Source organism: Protopterus annectens, chromosome 1.part2 (genome assembly GCF_019279795.1).
Source record: "Protopterus annectens isolate FY-2018-M chromosome 1.part2, PAN1.0, whole genome shotgun sequence".
In the NCBI taxonomy this organism is placed as follows: Eukaryota; Metazoa; Chordata; order Ceratodontiformes; family Protopteridae; genus Protopterus; species Protopterus annectens.
Window position 1 is genome coordinate 1125773301 of NC_056727.1, and position 21982 is coordinate 1125795282.

Genomic DNA, 21982 nt, shown 5'->3' on the forward strand with positions numbered 1-21982 from the left:
AACTTTAGATTTATTTATTTATTTAACATTTGTTGACCGGGAAAGTCCGACTAGGTTCCACAGATCCTGTTTTCAGCGGAGGCCCAGGGAGAAATGCTCCAGACGCATGTCTTTAGAATGAGGGAGGAAACCGGAATACCCGGAGGAAAGCCACGCGAATGCAGGGAGAACATGCAAACCCCACACAGAAGGCACCCCGGCCGAGAATTGAACCAGAGAACCACTTGCTGTGAGGTGACAGCATTAACCGCTGCACCACTGTGTTGCCCGCATTATAGATAATGAATAAAGACTTGACCTGAAACATTCTCATTGGAAATTACCTAGAATGTCCATGAAACAAACAACCCAAATAAACAGATATACTAAAATACCTGTAACATTTATTTGAGATAAATCAAAAGGGGTGTGCAGTAATGTTTGATAGTTGCCATTAACATTCAAACTTATGTAATCCATTTGTGCATATTGTTTATCATACATGACTACATAATTTCTCACTTCTTTGGCTAAATAAATAATGTATTCTTTCCTAAGTTCTTGTAAACTTGCTGCTTCTGTTTAGTCTTTCATTCTGATGCTTCCTTTTTCATTAACCAGTTTACAGGGAAGCATGAGTCTATCCTGATGAGCATAGGGTATAAGGTAGAAAACACTCCTAAACAACACACACACACACACACACACACACACACACACACACACACACACACACACACACACACACACACACCTTACTCACTCTGAAACCAGGCAGCTTCCGAAAACAGACTCCATCCACACCAGCTTACTCACGCTAAAACCAGGCAGCTTCTGTAAATAGACTCCATCCTCCGCAGCTTCCAAAACTAAATTTTTCTCTGATTCTGCCGTATGTTCCTGCTCGCAAAAGCATGTAATCCGGAAATACAATCTTAACTCCGACAGGCTGGATGAGCTGACATCATCGCGCATGTGATGAGGTCAGGTAAAGTGCAAAAAACTAAATAATTCGGGACAGTTGGGAGGTATGGAATCTGCAAAAGTGAGGGGCTCCCCATCCCCCCTCGCTCTGTGGTTCCGGCGCCAATGACAGCAAAGGGAACAGTATGGGAAAAGAATGGTACTGAATGTGTGTGTGTGTGTGTGTGTGTGTGTGTGTGTGTGTGTGTGTGTGTGTGTGTGTGTGTGTGTTTGTGTGTGCCCACACACAAATGCAGGTAGGGTTGGAGTGGTTGTAAATATGTATGAAAATTATCCATTAATCTTAGGGAGTGGTAGCAGTCTTTGAGGTATACTGGTCAGAAATTTATTTTGCATTGTCTAGAGCTTTTCATTGCCCAGACTTCTTTGTGAGGTGAATACTGGGGAAGGGGGGAGTGGACAATTATACCAGTTAAGGCTGGCAGTATGAGTTCTCCTGTTCCGGCTGTAGAAATTCCAGTTTTGGATCTTAAAGATTTCCAGTTTCATCTCAGGATTGTCCACCCATTTTTGAGAACACAGGAAAACTGAGACTGATGATAACAAGAGGAAGTACTGCTTTATTATTTCTCTTAATATATGACACAGAAATGAAGATGCTGGAACATGATTGATTCAAATTACAATTTTAGTCTCTTTCTAGCGCAGGCTGAAGTATATAATGATGTTGCTATTCTAATCTTGAACTAACACAAGCATGCAAAGAATTGTATTTTTCTTTTATAATGTAGTAGCATGCCATTTAACTAACAAAGGCACTAAAGACCAAATGCACCCAATAGGTTGTTATCATGATTTATTTACTATAAGACTCCCATCAGTGCTGGGAAATCAGATCTGGCTTATTGCAGTGCTAATTGGCCATGGACTAGTCATTTGCTAAGAGTGCCTGGCAAATGTTAATGACTCACTGAATATGGCTTCAGGGGTTGATTCATGATTACGGCAGCACAAATGTAAAATGGCATTTATTAAAGTCAGTTTAATGCACTGGTAAACTTGTTAAGCCTTCTAAATCAGCAAAAAGCCAGGGTAGAACTGAGAAAGGATAAAGCAACTGCAATGAAAAGCACAAGAAACTCAAAATTATTTCTGCCTTGCAGTTTTCTGTTGCTAGGAGCTGGTGTGCTTCATTTGTTCTTGTGATATTTCTGATGAATTCTAAATTAACTTGTTAGCTTTTGATGTAATTTATACAGAGCAGATGATTTTTTTCTAAGTGATGTTTATAACAAAGAAAAATAAAAACAGATGTTAAGGGAAGCATTGTAAAGATGTTAACTCTTCTTTAGTAGATGCATTTGATAATCTGAAGGGAAGGTAAAGAAGTATATAATACACTGACTCGTTGCTCCTCCTCTCCTTCACGCTTTACAGGAAATCTAACAAAACACATGAAATCAAAGGCACACAGTAAGAAATGCCAAGAGATGGGTGTGTCCATTACTGCGCTGGAAGAACTGGAAGCAGAAGAAGGTAATTTCAGTATATTAAACTTCTAAAGAATGCCTGACCACCTTCTCACCAAAGAAGCTTAGAAGATTATTGGTTCTATCACAGTCAATAAACAGTTCAGCATATATCAGCAAAATTTTTGAACTCAGCAAAATAGGACAACATATATTATTTTACTACGGCATAATCGTGGCTGTCTGCCATTCACTTAGCATATTTTCAAGCTGTTTTTGTTGTAAACCTTTAAATTGCCATGTTTCTAGTACCCAAGCATAATCTTACCTTCTACTTCCCGTTTATAGTTTCAGTAATTAGTGTGGTTTATTAATTACACTTTTTTCAGTCCTAACCCTTACTCTGTGGAATTTGATGCTTAAAGGATTGTATAAACAGATATGATATTAGTATAGAAAAATATATCTGTAATGATTGGACACTGTCCTTGTATGAATCCATTTTTTTTAATCACGGTAAAGCATTGTTCATTTCTCAATTACTGAACAGGAAGGCCAATGCATACTTCTCAAATGTTCAAATTTATGAAGAATGTCCAGATTTTTACCTGATATTTTTGCTCTATTACGTAGTTTTCTGGAAATCGTTGAGAATGGAAGTCACAAAATAATGACAGAATTTTGAGCTTCATTCTTCATATCCTTCAGGAAAGTGCATGCCAAATGCAAAAACTGTTATTCTAGCAACTTTTTGAATTTATAAGAGCAATATTTCAAATGTGTCCCTATTTTTGGGCTGCTATCCCCCCACCCATTATTTTTAGCTTTGTTCACATTTCTTGGGTTAAGAGGCTGAGAGGTATGGGACAATGTAAAGCAAAATTTTCTATGAAGTTATTTTTCGCATGTTGTCCATATTTGTTGTGAGGGATCACTTGTTAAGAAGCAAAAACTGATTATTTTGGCCTCCATTAGCCCAGCATTTTACCCCTCCTTGTCCTCATTTGATTCCTTTATTTTACTACCTTTTTGGTGTAGTACCTCATGTAGCCTTGTACGACTGTCACCCCACTTTCTTAGGAACCATAGTTTATACTCAGGCAATTGGAGGCGAAAATTGTATGCAACTGGCTATGATATATGGCTGATATATTGTCCTATATTCTCACTCATATTTATATAATCTTATCTATCTGTTTATTTTTGTAACATGACAAAAATTACATTGATCACATGATCGAGTTGCATTATTTAATGATCAACACTTTGTATGGTATTCGGACTGATGAAATAATAGCAAAACTGGTCTCTCTCACTCACTGTAGGGCTGACAGATTTTTTTAGACAAGTTTGTGCTAGAGTTTCTTGTTCTTTCTATCATATATGGCTGCTAAGTGATATTTTTTATGTATTCTGATCCCTACTCCTTGTATCACAAGAGAGCAGTAATTGCATGTAAGAAGATAAATTGAAGGATGGGAAATATGATGAAATTGGTTGATGTTCCATCAAAATTTTAATAAATGAGGTGAGTACAGCTTCTGTATGGAGGGAGTAAGATGGTGGATACAAGATAATTATACCTTATTGGGAATTATAGTTTATTCCCAGGTAATTGGTGCGAGAGTCCTGTTGAGGTATACTAAGTACAGGTTAGTGGAAAAAGGCCCCATGGCAGACCCAGAACATGCTAGACTCTGTCCTTTATTTGAACTAGCAATGCCTTGGGATCTCCCAAGATGAGTTGGTGACTTGCTGTGGATAGATAAGTCTGGTCTGGCTCACTTAGCTTGGAACCCCCATGACCATCACCGGAATAAGTGCTTTAGAAAATGGAAGGATGCATGGATTATACATATGTACTTAGGCTGTAAATATTAAAAATTGGAAGCATCTTAGGGCTGTGTACACCAAACTAAAAGCAAGCAAATATGGTGGCTTTCAATATTATAGAGCCACACTTTGAAAAAAAAATCTGTTTTATGACTAAGTAATAAAAGTGGTGAAATATTTATGTTTTGTTTGCTGGGAAGCTGACACAGACAATGCAACAACTTCTGTCAGATGGAAAAATAGAAAACAATCAGAAAACAGTCTGAAGTATTTTAGCTTTATAGAAAAATGGCAGCATTGTTATTTTGCATTGTTAGTGCTAAACAATGAGAAAACAGAAAGCCAATTGCATACTCTTACCAGTGATAGTTTTCAGTATTTATACACAATATTTCTTATATTTATTTTTATGACTCATGTTTATAAACTCCAGTGTTGAAAATAGGATCCATCACTGAACATCATACCCCCCTCATACATCAGATCCAGAATATAGAAAAGTGAATATTGTGCAGCACAAACATTGATCACTAAAAATGGCAAACACCTTGTTTGCAGTGGACGTGGGGGGGGGGTTGATCAGTTCTGCTTTAACAATTATGGCAAATAACTGTAAGAGACCATTTAAAAGAAAATGCACAAAGGTTTGCATAGATTTTTAGCACAGTCTAACTATCCAATAAAAGAAAAAAGCTAGCTTACACTAAAAAATGAAAAAGGAGAGAGAAAGAGAGTAAGGTAATAAGTCTAGAGACAAAAGTCATAAAGTTAGCCCCAGTAGTCACATAGTCTATACAAAATCTACAAGTAATGCCATTTCAGTAAATTATTTATCATTTAATGATACATTTTTTCAGTATAAAATTTGAGTCATGTTCTGATTATACAGCGTTATCTAATTCAACACATTGAATACTATGTTCTTCGGATACTCTCTCTAATCATCCCACCTCATCCTTTGCTATATCCTGTATACCATTTTTTTCAGCTACTAATGAGAACGTTGATCCTGATAATGAAAATCCCCCTACAGTCTTATTAAAACCATCTGCTTTCCCTCCTACTGTTCATCCTGATGTTGTAATACCCTCAAAAATACAGCAGTGGTCTTCCCATGCACTGCAATCATGAACTTAAGGTAATTACTAATACAAAGCAGAAGAAATTAAAAAGAAGAGCTTTGGGAGACTAGACATGATATATATATGGACTCTTGCCTGACACTGTGCAAGGTGAATTCAAGGCACATCCCATTAGATTTAATTGTGAAAATAAAACTGATACTGATCTAACTACAAAAGTCTCAATATCTGATAACACCACCAGTTATGAATTTAGCAGTATATCTAACTATGAAACTAAAACTCTCCCTGACATAGTCATTGAAGAATTAAAAATTGATAACCGGACCAGGAATAAAAACACAGGTGAGATTTTGCTACTTACTGATTCCATGTTTAAAACTGGAAGAAAGAAAATTAGTGATCTTGATACACTAAGAATCATTGTTTTATCCTTGTTCAGTCTTAAATTAACAGTTATAGCAACAATATTGCAAGAGTTATATATGGGGTGTTCTCGCTGTAAGCATAGTCTTTTACATTGTGGTGTTAAAGAGTTTGCTGCCTCCCCACTGAATCAAGTGAAAAATCTCACACTTGAAATATTAGACATTCTTGAGGTTAATCAGATAGAGGTGTTTCTTAGTTAAATTGTCCAGTCATCCCAATGCAATGATAACCTCTGTCTTAAAGCATTTCTATTCAACATTTGGTAACAACAGCTCAGTATGATGTGCTCAATAAAGTTGATTACTTACTGTGAAAAATCATTCAGGATCCACAACTATATGCAAAGGAAAAACGTCATCTAAGTTACTATGGAGCAGAATTCATCAGCAGTAAAATGAAGGATTTGTAAACTTTTTCTTTATAAATAATTTGTTGTCAACGAAAATTTACCTGCTGAAGACCTAATTATGTTATAAAGTTGTAGTTTACTAATGCATGTAGTTTTAGTTAATAAATATTATGAATTGTCTAGTTTGATTAAAACTGACAATTTGTCTATAATTGGAATTGCTAAAGCCTTGGTAACTGATAACTTACCACTTCCTGGTTTCACAAAATATGAATGTGTAAGAAGCAGCAGAATGGGAGGGGGCGGGACTCTCTTGGTGATTAATGATGCCACGTTGTCTAGTTTTGTTTCCAATAACAGCTTATTAAAAACACTTGCAGCTGATACATCTGAAGGAAAATCCATAAGGATAATATTGACTTGCAGAAAACCCTCCATCCTCCGTGGATATACTCTTTCATTGAGAATATATCTCTTATTTGGCCCATTTCTTACAGTATAAGCGATTTATTGTCATGGATGGCATGAACTGTCCTCATGTGAACTGTACAAGTTTCAGCTCTTGACCAGCCACCGAACAAGACCTTTTTAGACAGGGTTTCACAAAATTTATTATTGAGCCAATATGATATAAGGGCATTTTAGATGCAGCCATTACAGATAGTGAAGAATTGATAAATTACATTGTGATCAGTCCTACTATAGGCTCTTCTGACCACAATTCTTTGTTTTTGGTATATCTGTCACTGGCATAAACCCTCATTAAGTATAAAAAGTTTGATTAGTGATTAAGTTATAATAAAACTAGTAACAGTTTATCCAGAACAAACTGGAATAATCTTTCAAATGTTTAATCTAATCATGAGTATTCTACATTACAGAACATTTAGTTTTACTCCTGCAATGCAACTGTTAATCTTAGCCTCTTTAAAGACTGGGTTCCCTTATCAGTGGTCTAGAAAATTGGCTGTCCTTTATAAGGAAAATAAAAACACATTTTTCACTGATACAAAAAGCATGCCATGAGAAGGAATAAAACCAAGCTAAATAACACAACCAGAAAATGCAAAGAAACATTGATTAGGGAGAAATCAAATATGATTCCAAACTGGCCAGCAGTTCATCAAACAAATAAACAGTTTTGTAAATATGTCACTGATGAATCTCATACAAGAAATTGTATAAGATATATCACCATCAGGGAAGGATTCTTCCTAATCACAAGTTTTGCGTCTTTCGGTTTTTCCCGGTTAGGGGTCACCACAGCGGAACTGCGGTCCGCTAATGATTGGCAGAAGATTTTTAAGTACTGGCTTGCCAGGCCTAACCCACAACCTTCAATGAAGGAACGCCCATTCACGCATGTCGCTACACAGAAGACGCTCTAACTGAGAATCTAACGGGCAACGTCTAACTGTGAGGCGACAACGCTATCGCAGCACCACTAAATTGCTGAAAAAATTGAAAAACAGCATTGTTCACAACAATAATTTAATAAAACATAAAACACACACTTTTTGTTTTGTGCTCCCATCCACAACAACTGCTACTTACATATACTAACTCTGAGATCATCCAGTAACTGGGAAAGGGAAAATTCCCAGTTCCCACTTTGTCCCGATCTTGTAGAAAATAATGCCAGCACACTGAAATCATCTTATTCATCACTTGTATGGGTTAAAATGTTCAATATTCTGAATGTTCAACTAGCTACATTCATTCCATCTCTCTCTATATATATTTGTATATATATGTGTGTGTGTACACACACACACACACACACACACACACACACACTCATACCTATATTTCAGAAAGAGACAAGATATAAATTTTTCCCTGAAATAATCAGTAACATTTCTTCCCTAAAGCTCACATTGGCATCTGCTATATCACTCATGCTTGTTATATTAAAACAGAGTACCTTTTATCTGTAGAGCCTGGGGTTTTCAAAATGTCTAGAATAAAAATTGTGGAAACCCACAAAAAAGATTCTACCATTTCTCATGTAACACTTGGTGATTTTTGATGTTTCCCTAGAACACAGATTTGGTGCTTTTGGTTAAAAGTTCTGAGTAATCTGAAGCACTCTGTGATCTGTATTCCCTAAACCTTGCTACTAGAGAATATGTGGACTATAAAAATCAGTTCATTACTGCTTTGAGATTTTGGGCACAGGAAACTTGAAGTATAAATACAGTTGTGACACTTAAGAAGCTGAGCATAAGATATTGTCTTAATATTGCTCTGGGTTTATACTTAAGTATTTTAAACCAAAATTAAAATCACATTCTCAGAAGGTCACAGCAATAGCCGTAAGCTTTGCAGCATATACATTTTGTACAAGACGAATCAAGACCTATTTAGAGAATTTATCAATGTGGCCTCTATTCCAGAGGCAGAAGAAAAGATATATAAAAATGTTGTAGCTACACAGAGAGTAGCTAAATTAATAGATGGTCATTTGGAAGTAGTACATTTCCCATTTGGTAACAAAGAATTTAAGAAATTGATCCAAAAACAAATAAATTGAACAATATCAGGTCTTGCCAGGTTTTCCGATGGAATGAAACATAACACTTTCTCTAAAGCACTTACAGTTTTTTATTGCAGGTGGTAATCAAACAGCAAGCTTTCAAAGGTGGTGATGTCACTTTCTCATAGGAAATTTGAATTACTTCCTTAATTCCCATATCGGAAGGAGACTCGGTTATGTAACAGCTGTCAGTCAATACCATCATTAATGTGAAATTACAGAATATGTATGATATTGTGGGATAAATGGCTGAAACAAAGAATTCTAGATTTGATACAGTATAGTCAGTCTAGCTTTATTAAAAGAAGCCAAGCCTAAGATAATTAGTAGTACACAGAGAACCCAGTTCTCAGGGTTTGATATACTTTTTATTTCACTCCAGAAATAGACTTAATGAAAGACTTATACTTACAGTTTCAGAGCTGTATAAAGATAGTTTGTGATTGTTCCTCTCATATAACGAAGGATGGAACGAGAGATGCAAGGCTATCCATTATCCTGTCTTTTCTTTGCTGTAACTATGTAATCCCATGTCATTACCCTTAACTATTATATGGCGTAATAAGGTAATCGGGAAGTTATTATTGTTTTTTTTAACAATTAACCTTTACACAGCGATTTAGTAGTTATTCTTTATTTTTTTTTTCACATGGGCAGAAAGCAACTAGTTAGTTAGAGGTCTGAATGGGTATCAGCTTCAGCTGGAATAGTCAAAAGCAGGTAAGAGAATTAGCCAGAATAGTACATACTTGTCCAATCTAACTTAAAACATGTTTTATCCCAAAACTTCTTTATCCTGTCCTCAGTGATTCATGTTACCTTATAAGTGGTCTCCAAATGGGAAAAAGGCATTAAAGAATAACTGTCTGGCCCTGTTACACTTTAACTTGGAGAGAGGATACATGGGTAATATAGTTTGATATTCAGTTTCTTAAAACTTCTTTGTGCGAGTAGGTTTTTTTTCATAATTATTCCTGTGCCTATGAGGAGCTTTCACTGGAGCTTTGTAGAACCATATTATTTGAAGTTCTTGGACCAAACACGAACCTGTTTGCATAGCTAGAAAATGTCAAGTTACAAAAGTGATACAGGATGAGTTGTTAAGTTGTCCAGATGTGTAGAATATCTTGGAACCTAGTTTATATTCAATCAACTTATTTTTGTATAGTATTCCTCATAGGTTCATAGGTTTATGGGTATGTACTAGGCTTTCGGCCCTAAGGCCTGTATAAGCCTAGCCAAACGAGGTTCCCTGGCTTTCACCACCCAAGAAAATTATTTCCTGTGCCCCTGTCGAGCAGCACAACAGCAGTGATTGCCGGGGTGAATTTCCTGTTTCCCACCCAATTGTCAAGATTTCTCTTAAAGGGGGCTAATGTGCAGCTCCACTTGACATGAATGGGTAGCCTGTTCCAGAGCATGGGAAGTCTCTGGGACAGGAATCTATCCCTCCAGCATGTTCTATTTATTGTGGTGACAAAGTTTAGGTCCCTGGAGCATGTAGCTTGGAGAGATTGGGATTTCTTTAATGTCCATCAGATCTGGGTTAGACATGGCTTTGTATGTTAGGCAGAGGTTGCCTCTGAGTAGGCAATATGCGACGGAGTAGAACTGGAGTTTTTTTGAGACGGTCTGCATATGGCATCTGTTTGAGGCCAGTAATCCTCCTAGTGAGGTATTTCTGTGGCCTTTCTAGTTGTTGCAGATGTCTTGCGAGGTACACGCCAAACGGGGCATTGTACTCTATAATGGGTCTGATGAGGGATGAGTAGAGAAGAACGATGACCTCTCTTTTTCTGGAGGGGACCCCTTTGTGATGAGGTGTGCCACGTAGAAGGATTTCCTGACTAATGTAGCAACATGATTATCAAAGGAAAGACTACTGTCCAGCTGTGTCCCAAGGTCTCATATCACACTTTCGGTGTTTAGTAGACTACCACCTCTGTGGTAGTTCATGGGTATGGTGTTTTTCCCAAAGAGGATGACAGTGCACTTAGGACTTTGACACCAACCATCAGTCTCAGTGAGGCCTCTTTGTAGAATGTCCACATCCTTAGGTGACTCTATTATGACTACTAGTTTGCAGTCATCTGCAAATTTCATTAACTAGAGACCAGCTGTATTAGCCTGGACTTCAGAGAAGTAGATACTGAACAGGAGAGGACCCAAGACCAAATCCTGTGGTACTCTGATTGTCACTGGTCTTAAGTTGGATTTGGAGTCGGCTACTTTCACTCTGTGGGTTCTGTCAGTGAGCCAGTTGGCCACCCGTCTTGTGACATATGGATTTATGCCTAGTCCAGTGAGTTTATCTATAATACCACAGTGGGGGGTGGTGTTGAAAGCCTTGGTGAGGTCAAGCTAAGCTGTGTGCACCACCTTACCCTCGTCTATGGCTCTGGTGACTGATTCGAAGAAGTCAATCAGGTTTAGGAGGCATGACCTACCTTTTACAAACCCAACCTGAGTGGGGTCCAGAGTTTGGAGGGTACCTATGTCTTTGTTTATAAGCTCCAGGAAGATGGGTTCCATGGCCTTGCAGACCAGACTTGTCAGGCTAATGGGGTGGTAGTTCCTGGGGTCAGTGGTGGACCCCCTTTGTGGAGTGGGATAACAGTCGATGTTAAGTTGTCAATCTCGCCTTCTTTCTTGCTGGATGGATTCGGAACCGATCCTCTGCTCCGACTCAGCCACTTACTAAAGCTCGAGAGCTAATTTTACCGGCTCGAGGCAACCCTATATCCCATGATGCTAGGCGATAACTACCTAGATCTCATTTGCTGCTTTCGCTTGCAAGGTGCGTTTTTACCGGCTCTTGGTAAGTTTTGAAATTTCAGACTTTTAGTCCCCCTTTTTTGTCTTAGTCCCACTCCTTTTATTGTTTTAACTTGTAACGGTTAATTTTAAACCCTTTTCCCCATTAGTACCTTGTATTTCCCTTATCCCAGTTATATATCCCTTCCCCTAGGTTAGACCTTAAGCCTGCCCCTTTCCTAATTCTTGTCAGGGATTCTGTGGAGTGTTTGGGTGTGTTAGTATCCCTGTTTTTTATTATTTATATTTGGATTGGGTGTTTGTGTGTGTGTGTTTTTTACTCTGGTGCTCCCTTGACACTGTTATGTCGAAGGACACAAAGGTCTCAGGCTTCAAGAAGTGTGACTCGTGCTGTCAGAAAATGTCTCTGACAGACGGTCACACTTCTTGTGTTTACTGCCTGGGACCCCTGCACCTGCAGGACTCTTGTTCTGTGTGCCACGCATTCAGCCCAAGAGTCCTGCAGGAGCGTAGGAACAAATTAATATTGAGGGGCTTGTTAAAGCCCGAGAGCTCCCCGACTAAGTCTGCGCCGGGGAAGCCCTCGAAGCCAGCAAAACCGTCAGCTCCGAGTCCCAAGCCGTCGGCTGCTGGCTCACCTTCTGTGACAAGATCGGCTCTGGCCGGAGCTGATCCTTCTGTGTCACAGCTTCCAGTATCGGCTCCACTTGGCACCGATACCACTGAATCTTTGCACTCACGGTCGGCTCCGGCTGGAGCCGACGTATCCTCGGCTCCTTCGGCTCCATCCACCTCCAGAAAGAGGTCAAGATGCCCATCGTTGGAGTCTATCCATTCGGCTCCGAGATCACCCCTGCTCTCGGAGCGGAGCCATCGGAGCCGATCTTCTCGGTTGTCCAGGCTTTCTGACCATGACCTTGAGAAAGTGGTGAGGAGGCTATTAAATTCTCAGGCATTGGCTCAAATGCTCCATAGCCCGTCTCATCAGATGGTAGCTATTACAAATCCACCTATTATTCCTCCTTCGACTCTCCCCCAGAGTTCGGAGCCAGAGCTCCTCGGATCCGTGACTGTTGTGGCGTCGGAGCCAATACCCCCCCTTCGGCTCCGTCGTCCTCTGCTCCAATCTCCTCCTTGATGCCTTCATTGGAGAGATCCAGGCATCTGGTCTTTCTCGCCGGCTCCGAGGGAGAGAGTGGCATCAGACCCTTGTCCGACCCCGTTCTCCCTCTCAGAGCGTCGTCGCTGGTGAGCTCGGCCCCAACATCGGCCTCAGAGCCGTCCCTGTCGGTGCGGCCTGGGGTTCCTACCTTTTCGGAGCGGGAGCCCTCTGGCCTCTCTAATGGGGGAGCCTTTGAGGTGATGAGGAGTGTAATAGCCCCAGGGCATAGTCAACGGTCAGTTCCATCAGCTCCTCCCACTACAGTGCCTGCTGACGTCTCTTCTCACTCTCTTGCTCCCAGGCCCAGAGATCCAGTGCCTCAGGTTTCCCCACTGGGAATATCTTCCTCTTCCGAGACTTCTCCTAACCCGTCAGGTGAGCCTCCACATAAAAGGACATGTAAGAGGAAACATCTGGACTCCCCCGAGTCTATTACATCCGATACCGACTTGGATGAGTCGGAGGGATCCCCAAGGTCCCCCTCTGAGGATGTCTCTTTCTCAGACATCCTTGAAATCCTTAAGCAGAGAGGGAACTGGCCTTCCCTTAATCCTTCCGAGGACGAGTCGGTTTACCTGGAGGCATTTGGTTCTCGACCCTCCACCTCCTGGGTGTCTCCGCCTTTCGTCCTCCTTATGGATGTGGTGGCTTGGAAGGCATGGACGGCCCCGGATTCAGTGGAACCCACTCCTTGGAGGCCTTCTAAATTCATTACGGCCCCAACTGATAGGCAATTTTTGACAAAAGGTGTCCCAGTTGATGCCATGGTGGTGGCTGCAGCCGCCAAGAAGGAACTAGCTGATCCTTCAGTACCTATCCATCCTCCTAACAAGAATTCTAGGACTATGGATAGGTACGGTAAGCGGATGTTTTCTGCAGTGACCTTTGCCATGCGGTCGCTGAATTACTTGTGTCACTTCACCCGCCTTCAGAGAGATGTTCTCAAAGATTTGGGAGAAGTTTTACAGGATCCATCAGCTGCTGGGTCCCAGGATAAAATTAACTCACAGCTAGGAACCCTAAACTCTATTGTTAACTCCTCCATGTGGCTCATTTCATATGCAGCCGATGGAGCGAGTAGGGCCGCAGGCACAGGAGTGGCATTAAGGCATCACGCCTGGATGCAGCTTTGTAATTTTGCAGACCCCTTCAAGGCGTCCTTCACAAATTCCCCTTTTGATGGTTCAACCTTGTTCGGACCTCAAGTGAAAGACACCTTGACCAGATGCGAACAAGATGGCAAGACTCTTTCTGCCGTAGGAGTCAGTTTCTCCACCCCTTCAAGACCATACCCTAAGGGTCAGAAGGGTGGGAAAATGTGGTTCCGCAAATCTCAAGGAGTCACGCCTGACACACGAGGTCAGTTTACCCCCAGAAGTAGAGGGGGTAACAACAACAGATGCCACCCTAGGGGCAGAGGGGGTCCGCAGAATCAGGGTAGCAGGGAGCCTCTCTCTGACAAACCCTTCCAGCATCCCTGAGATGTTGCCCGATTGTCCACCTTTGGAGGCAGTCGGGGGAAGATTGTTGCTGTACCCAAAAGCCTGGCTTTCCCTTACTCAAGACAAATGGGAACAGTTGATCATATCCGAGGGTTACAAAATTCCCTTTATCCAAACCCCAATTCAGCAAAAAAGAACCCTTCCAGATGTTCCACCCGGTCTAAGGGAACTAGCAGTACCAGAGATATCAAAACTGCTAGCAAAAAGAGCCATCCAGCCAGTCCCAGCAGACCAACTAGGATCCGGAATCTACTCAAGGTTCTTTTTGGTACCGAAAAAGACAGGGGACTGGAGACCAATATTAGATCTCAGCAAACTAAACAAGTTTGTAAAGAGAACAAGATTCTGGATGGTCACGCTACAGTCCATTCTACCTTTTCTGGGCAAGGACAATTGGATGTGCTCTGTGGACCTTCAGGATGCGTACTATCACATCAAAATTCACAGGCGCTCCAGAAGGTTTCTCCGCTCGGCTGGGGCCAGTCACTACCAATTCAGAGCCCTGCCCTTTGGTCTCACTACAGCCCCCAGAGTGTTCACCAAATGTATGGCAGCGGTTACAGCTCACCTGAGATGTCAAGGATTCCAGGTGTTTCCATATCTAGATGACTGGCTCCTCACTGCCACCACCAGGCATCAACTTCTCCAAGCCAGAGATTACACCATTCACATTTGCAGAGGGCTAGGAATCTCTATAAATTTCGAAAAATCTTCCTTGTCGCCTTGTCAATCTATTACCTTTATAGGCGCCAATTTGGACACCGTACAACTTTCAGCAAAATTAACAGATCAAAGGGTCTTAGATATTCAAAACCACATCCATGTTCTTCTTCAGAGCGACAAAATTCAGGCCAGGTATGTCCTGAAAGTATTGGGTCTTATGGCCGCTATAACACTTCTTCCCCTTGCCCACTTTTACATGCGTCTCCTACAGTGGATGCTTTTCACCCAGTGGTCTTTTCAACGACTCCCTATGCATCACAAGATCATGATAACTCCAGCTTGCAAAAGGCATCTGTCCTGGTGGATATTGTCCCCTCAAGTCTATCAAGGCAGACCCTTTGTTCCTCCCTCCCCGGTCGCCACGGTTACATCGGATGCCTCCCTGATCGGGTGGGGGGGGCATTTTCAGGGCAGGATGGTCCATGGCACTTGGCAACCTTTCAAATGCCACCTGCATATAAATGTCCTGGAGGTGAGAGCAGTGCTTTTAACATTGCAAGCCCTCCACGACTCTCTTCCCTTGGGGACTATTGCAATCCAAACAGACAATATGTCCGTAGTGTGGTATATCAACAAGCAGGGCGGAACCAAGTCCTATCCCCTGTGTCTAGAGGCACTCAGACTTTGACAATGGGCAATCTCTTCTCAGCGGTTTCTGATAGCAATGCATATCCCCGGGAAGTCCAACATCATAGTGGACAGGTTGAGCAGAGCTATTCTCATGCCTCACGAGTGGTCTCTCAAACAATCTGTGACGGAAGAGATTTTTCAGAAGTGGGGCCTTCCTTGCTGCAATCTTTTTGCTACGCCTCAAAACAGCAAATGCCACGACTTCTTCACCCTCTTCCCCCTTCCAGACCATCCCCCCAGAGACGCTCTTGTCCAAGATTGGCCCCGGGGACTTCTCTATGCTTTTCCATCTTTTCCTCTAATACCACATATAATTCAGAAAGCAACCGCCTTGAGAGCCAAGATGATTCTCATTGCCCCTTATTGGCCTCGACAGATATGGTTTCCATTCCTGCATCGTTATCTTTTGGTATAGCCTTGGCATCTGGACCCGGTTCCAGATCTTCTGACCCACCAGTCGGGGCAGCTGCACCAATCCATACCTTCTCTCAACCTCACTGCTTGGTTGCTCCACTTCCGTCCCTAGCCAGGCTTCCTATGATTTCTAATCCTGTCCGGGATATCATAGTAGCGTCCCTTAAATCTTCCACCAGAAGGATTTACACTAGTAAATGGCAACGTTTCTCCTTCTGGGCAAAAGCTAGAAATATAGATCCCTTTACTGCTCCGATTCATTCAGTCTTGGACTTCCTAGCTGAAATTTTTCACTCAGGATCTTCTTCCTCCACAGTAAAAGTTCAGTTGGCAGCCATTTCAAATTTTCATATAGGCTTGTCGGACCGCAACATCATGTCCCATAAGCTTTGCAAGGCATTCATTAGAGGTGTATTTTTACTTAAGCCTCCGATCAAAGACCCTTTACCACAGTGGGATCTAAATTTAGTCTTAACATCCTTGATTCTTCCCCCCTTTGAACCTGCGGCTTCCTGTTCATTGAAATTTCTTTCCTGGAAGACACACCTCCTAGTCGCCATTACTTCTGCTAGGAGAATATCTGAGCTTCATGCCCTCTGCATTCGTCCTCCCTACTTAATCTTCCACAAAAACTGAGTTTCTCTAAGGACTAATCCGTCTTTCTTACCCAAGGTGGCATTGCAGACAAACTTAAATCAATATATTGATCTCCCAGTTTTTTTCCCAAATTATACTAATAGAGTGGAGCAAAAACTACATTATCTGGATGTTCATCGCCAGCTCCGATATTATTTGGACAGAACCAAACAAATCAGGAAATCTGATCAACTGTTTTTATCGTATGCAGAGAACAGGAAAGGCCTTCCGGTATCTAAGGTAACCCTATCTAGGTGGCTGTCTTCTGTGATTACATGTATTTATTAACTCAGAGGTAGAGAGTTGACTTCTAGGCCAAAAGCCCATTCAACTAGAGCACTAGCTACATCTACAGCTTTTCAAGCTAGACTACCAATAGACACTATTTGTACAGCAGCCACATGGGCCTCTCCTCATACCTTTGTTTCGCATTACAAATTGGACTTGGCCTCCAGAAACAGGGCAAATTTTGGTTCCACCGTTCTAAAGAGTCTGTTCCATTGAGCCACCCAGGATGAAGGTGCTAGGGACACGGTCCCATCCATCAAGAATGAAGGCGAGATTGACAACTTAACATTGAGAAGATATGTACCTACCATAACGTTCCATGTTGGTTGTCTTCTCTCGCCTTCTTTCTTGCGTCCCGCCCACCATCCCCCTAGCCTGGACAGACCAAGAAGATTGTTCCTCTTCCTTGAAGAGTCCTGATCTAGCATTTCCAGCCAGATAGCTTGTCCTACTGTCACTAGATTAGATTGGTTTCTTTGGCGGGATTATTCCCTTTTTCCTCCTCCTCTCCAGTTGGAGGACTATATTGCATAATTTTTCTTTAGCTACCAAACGAGATCTGGGTAGTTATCACCTAGCATCATGGGATATAGGGTTGCCTCGAGCCGGTAAAATTAGCTCTCGAGCTTTAGTAAGTGGCTGAGTCAGAGCCGAGGATCGGCTCCGAACCCATCCAGCAAGAAAGAAGGTGAGAGAAGACAACTAACATGGAACGTTATGGTAGGTACATAACTTCTCATTGTGCACCATTCCATAGGCACAAAGCTTGAAGTGAGGCTATGGTTGAACATGGTACTTGGATGAGTTGCCAGTTTGTTCTGTAGCTCATGCAGAACCCAGCCTGGGATGTTGTCCAGTCCCGTGGATGCTGTGTTCTTGGCTTTGGAGAATGCAGTCTCTACCTGTGCATCTGTGATTACAGGGGCTTTGCAATCTTCCGTTGTGGAGATGGGCCCTTTGGGGAGTGAGGGGGAGTAAAATTTGCATTGAACCTGTCTGCCAGGATGTTGGCAATATCATTTGGTTTGGTAAATGTAGTGCCATAAGTTCATAGGTTGGTACTAGGCTATCAGCCCTAGGGCCTATACAAGCCTAGCCATAACAATTCCCTGCATATTTCTTCCCAAAATGTTTACTTCTCTGGACCCTTGTCTAGCAGGGTGACTGACATGATCCCCAGGGTGAATTTCCCATCTCTCATCCAATCATCAAGGTTCCTTTTGAAGAGGGCCAAGGAAGCACTCTGCTTGACATGTATGGGCACTGTATTCCAGAGAATGGGGAGTCTCTGGGTCAGGAACCTATCCCTCCAGCATGTTTTGTTCATTGTGATGACAAGGTTTAGATACCTGGAGCATGTGGCTCTGAGGGATTGGGATTTAAGTGGAGCATGTCCAACAGCTCAGGGTTTGACATGACTTTGTATGTTAAGCAGAGATCACCTCTGAGTAGATGATATGCCACAGAGTATAGCTGGAGTTTTTTTAGATGGTCAGCATATGACATCTGCTTTAGGCCTGTGATTCTTTTAGTGAGGTATTTCTGTGGCCTTTCCAGCTGTTGCAGATGTCTTGTGAGGTACATACAAACGGGGCATTATACTCTGTAATGGGTCTAATGAGGGATGAGTACAGTGGGACAATGACCTCCTTTTTTCTGGATGAAAAGCCCTTAGTGATGAGGTGTGCCATATAGAAGGATTTCCTGACTGTTGTGGCGATGTGGTTATCGAAAGTGAGACCACTGTCCACCTGTGTCCCTAAGTCTCTCATCACACTTTCGATGTTTAGTGTACTGCCACCTATGTGGTAATTCATGGGTACATGTTTCTTTCCAAAGGGGATAGCTATACATTTCTTGGCATTAAGCTTGAGCCCATGGCTCTGGCACCAAGCATCTATTTCTGTAAGGCCCTTTTGTAGAATATCCACATCATTTGGGGATTCAGTAATGGCTCCCAGTTTGCAGTCATCTGTGAACTTTGTTAGCCAGAGTCCCTTAGTGTTGGCCTGTACTTCAGAGAAGTAGATGCCAAACAAGAGTGGTCCCAGGACTGAACCCTGAGGTACTCCACTTGTCACGTGTCTGGAGATGGATTTGGAGTCAGGTACTTTTACAGTCCGGGTTCTGTCAGTAAGCCAGTTGGCAACCCATTGAGTGTTGTAGGGATTTATGCCCGGCTTTGTAAGTTTATCTATGATTTCAGAGTGAGGGATGGTGTCAAAGACCTTGGCAAGGTCCAGATAGGCTGTGTGGACCGCCTTACCCTCGTCCACTGCTGTGGAGACTGATTTGAAGAAGTCAATCAGATTCAGGAGACAAGATTGGCCCTTTACTAACCCAAACTGGGTGGGGTCCAGTGTTTGAAGGTTGCCAATGTCTTTGTTTATAAATTCCATGATAATGCATTCCATGCCCTTGCAGATCAGGCTTGTCAGACTGATGGGACGGTAGTTCCCGGGATCCAAGGCAGATCCCCCCTTGTGGTGTGGGATAACTGTAGCTGTGTGCCACTCAGTGGGAACGAAGCCTGAGGTGAGGCTATGATTGAACATGACACTTAGGTGAGGTGCCAGTTCATTTTGTAATTCATGTAGTACGCAGCCTGGGATGTCCTCTGGTCCCATGGATGCTGTATTCTTAGCTTTGGAGAGTGCGGTTTCTACCTGTGTGGCCGTGATTACCAGAATTTGGCAATCTTTTGGTACTGAGATGGGCCCTTTAGGGGGTGGGGGGGTGAAGTTGGCACTAAATCGATCTGCCAGGATATTGGCAATATCCTTGGGATCAGTATATTTAATGTCATTCTGCTGTAGCTCAGAGCAGATCTGAGCATTGCCATTTAGATTATTGACATAACTATAGAATGCCTTGTGGTTGTCTTTGGAATCTTTGGCAATTTTATTTTCATAACTAGCTTTTGAGGATTTTATGAGGGATCTCAGCTTCTTACTGTGGCTGGTGAGGGAGTTTTTTGCATCCTGGATGTTTCTCTTTTCTGCAACGGTCTCTTCCTTTTGTTGTATAGTTTGTTTATAGCAGGGGACCACCAGACTGGCTTCCTTTTTTTGGAGAAGAGCATCTTGGTTCTATTTGGGATGGCATGATTCATGCACGAGTGGATGTGCTCGTACAGTGTCTTAGTGTAGGATTCTGCAGGCGAACTTTCAGATCCCGTCTGCATGGGTGCCATGAAGTTTGTCACTTCTGACTTCAATAGCATGAAGTTGGCTTTGGAGAAGTTTTTTAAGGAGGATTCCTTACTGGGGGATAGGGGTAGGATGTGGATGTCAAGGGTAATTTGCTTATGCTCAGACCTGACCAATGAGGGGGTGACCACTGCTGTGGGGCATCTATCTCCCATGTTGGTAATGACCAGGTCTAGGATATTGGAGCCCCTGGTGGGACAATGGATTAATTGATCCAGGGCATTGGAATTTATGAATTCCAAGAACAGTTGGGAAAAGGAGTTGGTACCCGAGTAGCGTTCCCAGTTAATGGCAAGGTAGTTGAAATCACCCAGTATTAGGGTGTTTTGTTCTAATTTAATATTTTCCAATATGTTTAGAAAGGTGTAGTGAGAATCTTGGGGCATGGTGGGGGATCTGTAGCAAGCTACAATTTGGATTTCAGTCTTACCTAGTGTTAGTTGCACCTGGAGAATTTCAGCTGCATTGTGTTGGGCAACTAGCCTGGAGGTGTGAATATCCTTGGTGAATATGGACACTCCTTCACCTTTAGTGTTTCTGTCTTGGTTTTGTGGCCAAAAAGTGTGGTAAGAGTTGTAGCCTGGTATTTCAGATGTGCTCTCTGGAGCCTTGAACCAGGTCTCAGTTATCACAGATATCGATGTTCTCCATTTTTAGGAGTGCCTCAAGAGGGTGCATTTTGAGGTTTAGACTTCTAGCATTGAGTAGCATTACCTTCAGATTTTGCATGCTTGTATCTGTTACGGTGGTGGTTTTATCCTTTGAACCTTGTCTAAAAAAGGCACTATAGGGGTGGCAAGAGCTTTATCCAGTAACCTGAATCCCAGGGGTGACAGGTGCAGACCATCTCTGGCAAAGCATTGTGGTTTGTCGATCATGTCTTCTCAGGCAGAGAGATACTTGATCCCCTTTGAATGACACCAGAAGCTTAGCCAATTGTTAAAGTCAATCATTTTGTCCTTATACTGTGGTATCATTCTGGGCGAAGGCAGGATGCTACTGAGGGCTAGGGTCATACCTGCCTGGGCCACATGATCCAAGGGCTCTTCCATGTCTCTTTTCATGTAGTCCAGGGAGGTACGTCTCAAGTCATTCACTCCAGCATGGACAATGACAGAGTTGTATTTGTACTTGTTGTGGAGTGACTTGAGTGCATGCGTTATGTGGCAGATCCTGGTACCTGACAGGCAGCTGACTGTAATTTTCTCCTTGTTCAGCCTGGTGAGTGGGACATCAGTGTGCCTGACTATATAGTCACCTATGACTAAAGTGTTGGGTACATTGTCTTGCCTTAGGGGCTGTTGTTGGGTGGCACACTGGTGTTGTGAGCTATGTGTCACTTTGGTTGTGACTGGTGTTTGTTTGCATTTCAGCTTTGGAGGTCCTTGTTGCTTGGGCAGGTTAATGTTAAGGGCCTCCGCATATGTGGGTTTAGTGTTGCTATGTGTGGGTTTTGATGGTGTGGGTTTTGAAGGACTATGAGTTGCTTGAGGTGTAGTGCAGGTGCTAACCTTCTCCTCTTGACTCTCTAGCATAATCTTGGCTGAAGAGAGCTTTGCTTCCAGTTTGGCTATGTAAGTGCATCTCTCGTAGGTTGTAGTGTTTGGTGGTAGGAGGAGAGGATTGTCTGTGTACATGAGGCAGTTGCCGCATTGCCCCAGTATGCCCAGATTCACCAGGTGGACAGGAGAAATCACTGGAAGCTGACCCTTGGACATGCCTATTAGGTGTTTTTTTGTAAAGTATAAGAGCTGTTTTCCCTTACCTTTGCAAGGTACTTTGCAATTATAGGCTGTTTAGTGCCTACAATTAATTTCTCCTTATTGACAAGGAGAGTTGAGTGTTTGTATCAGTTTCAGGCTTCCTAGTGCTTTCCAGCAGGTTCTAGAGCAAGTGCTAGTCCCAGGGGTTCAGATTTTAGTTCTACTACTGAGAAACCAGCTAGTTCTAAGGGAAAATTTGAAGAGCAGATTTTCTGGCACCTGGAATAGTTTAACTGTAGCCTTGCAGTGCTGTACGATGTGAAAAATGTGCAAACACAT

General features: G+C 42.3%; 1 protein-coding gene across 1 annotated transcript in view; it reads left to right on the forward strand.

The window, feature by feature from the left end:
- HIVEP3 (HIVEP zinc finger 3) overlaps positions 1 to 21982 on the forward strand; it is a 434905-nt gene that overhangs the window by 332215 nt on the left and 80708 nt on the right. The window contains exon 4 of the mRNA XM_044060009.1: positions 2341 to 2439. Coding sequence (XP_043915944.1) covers positions 2341 to 2439 — 99 coding nt within the window. The remainder of the gene's footprint in view (positions 1 to 2340; positions 2440 to 21982) is intronic.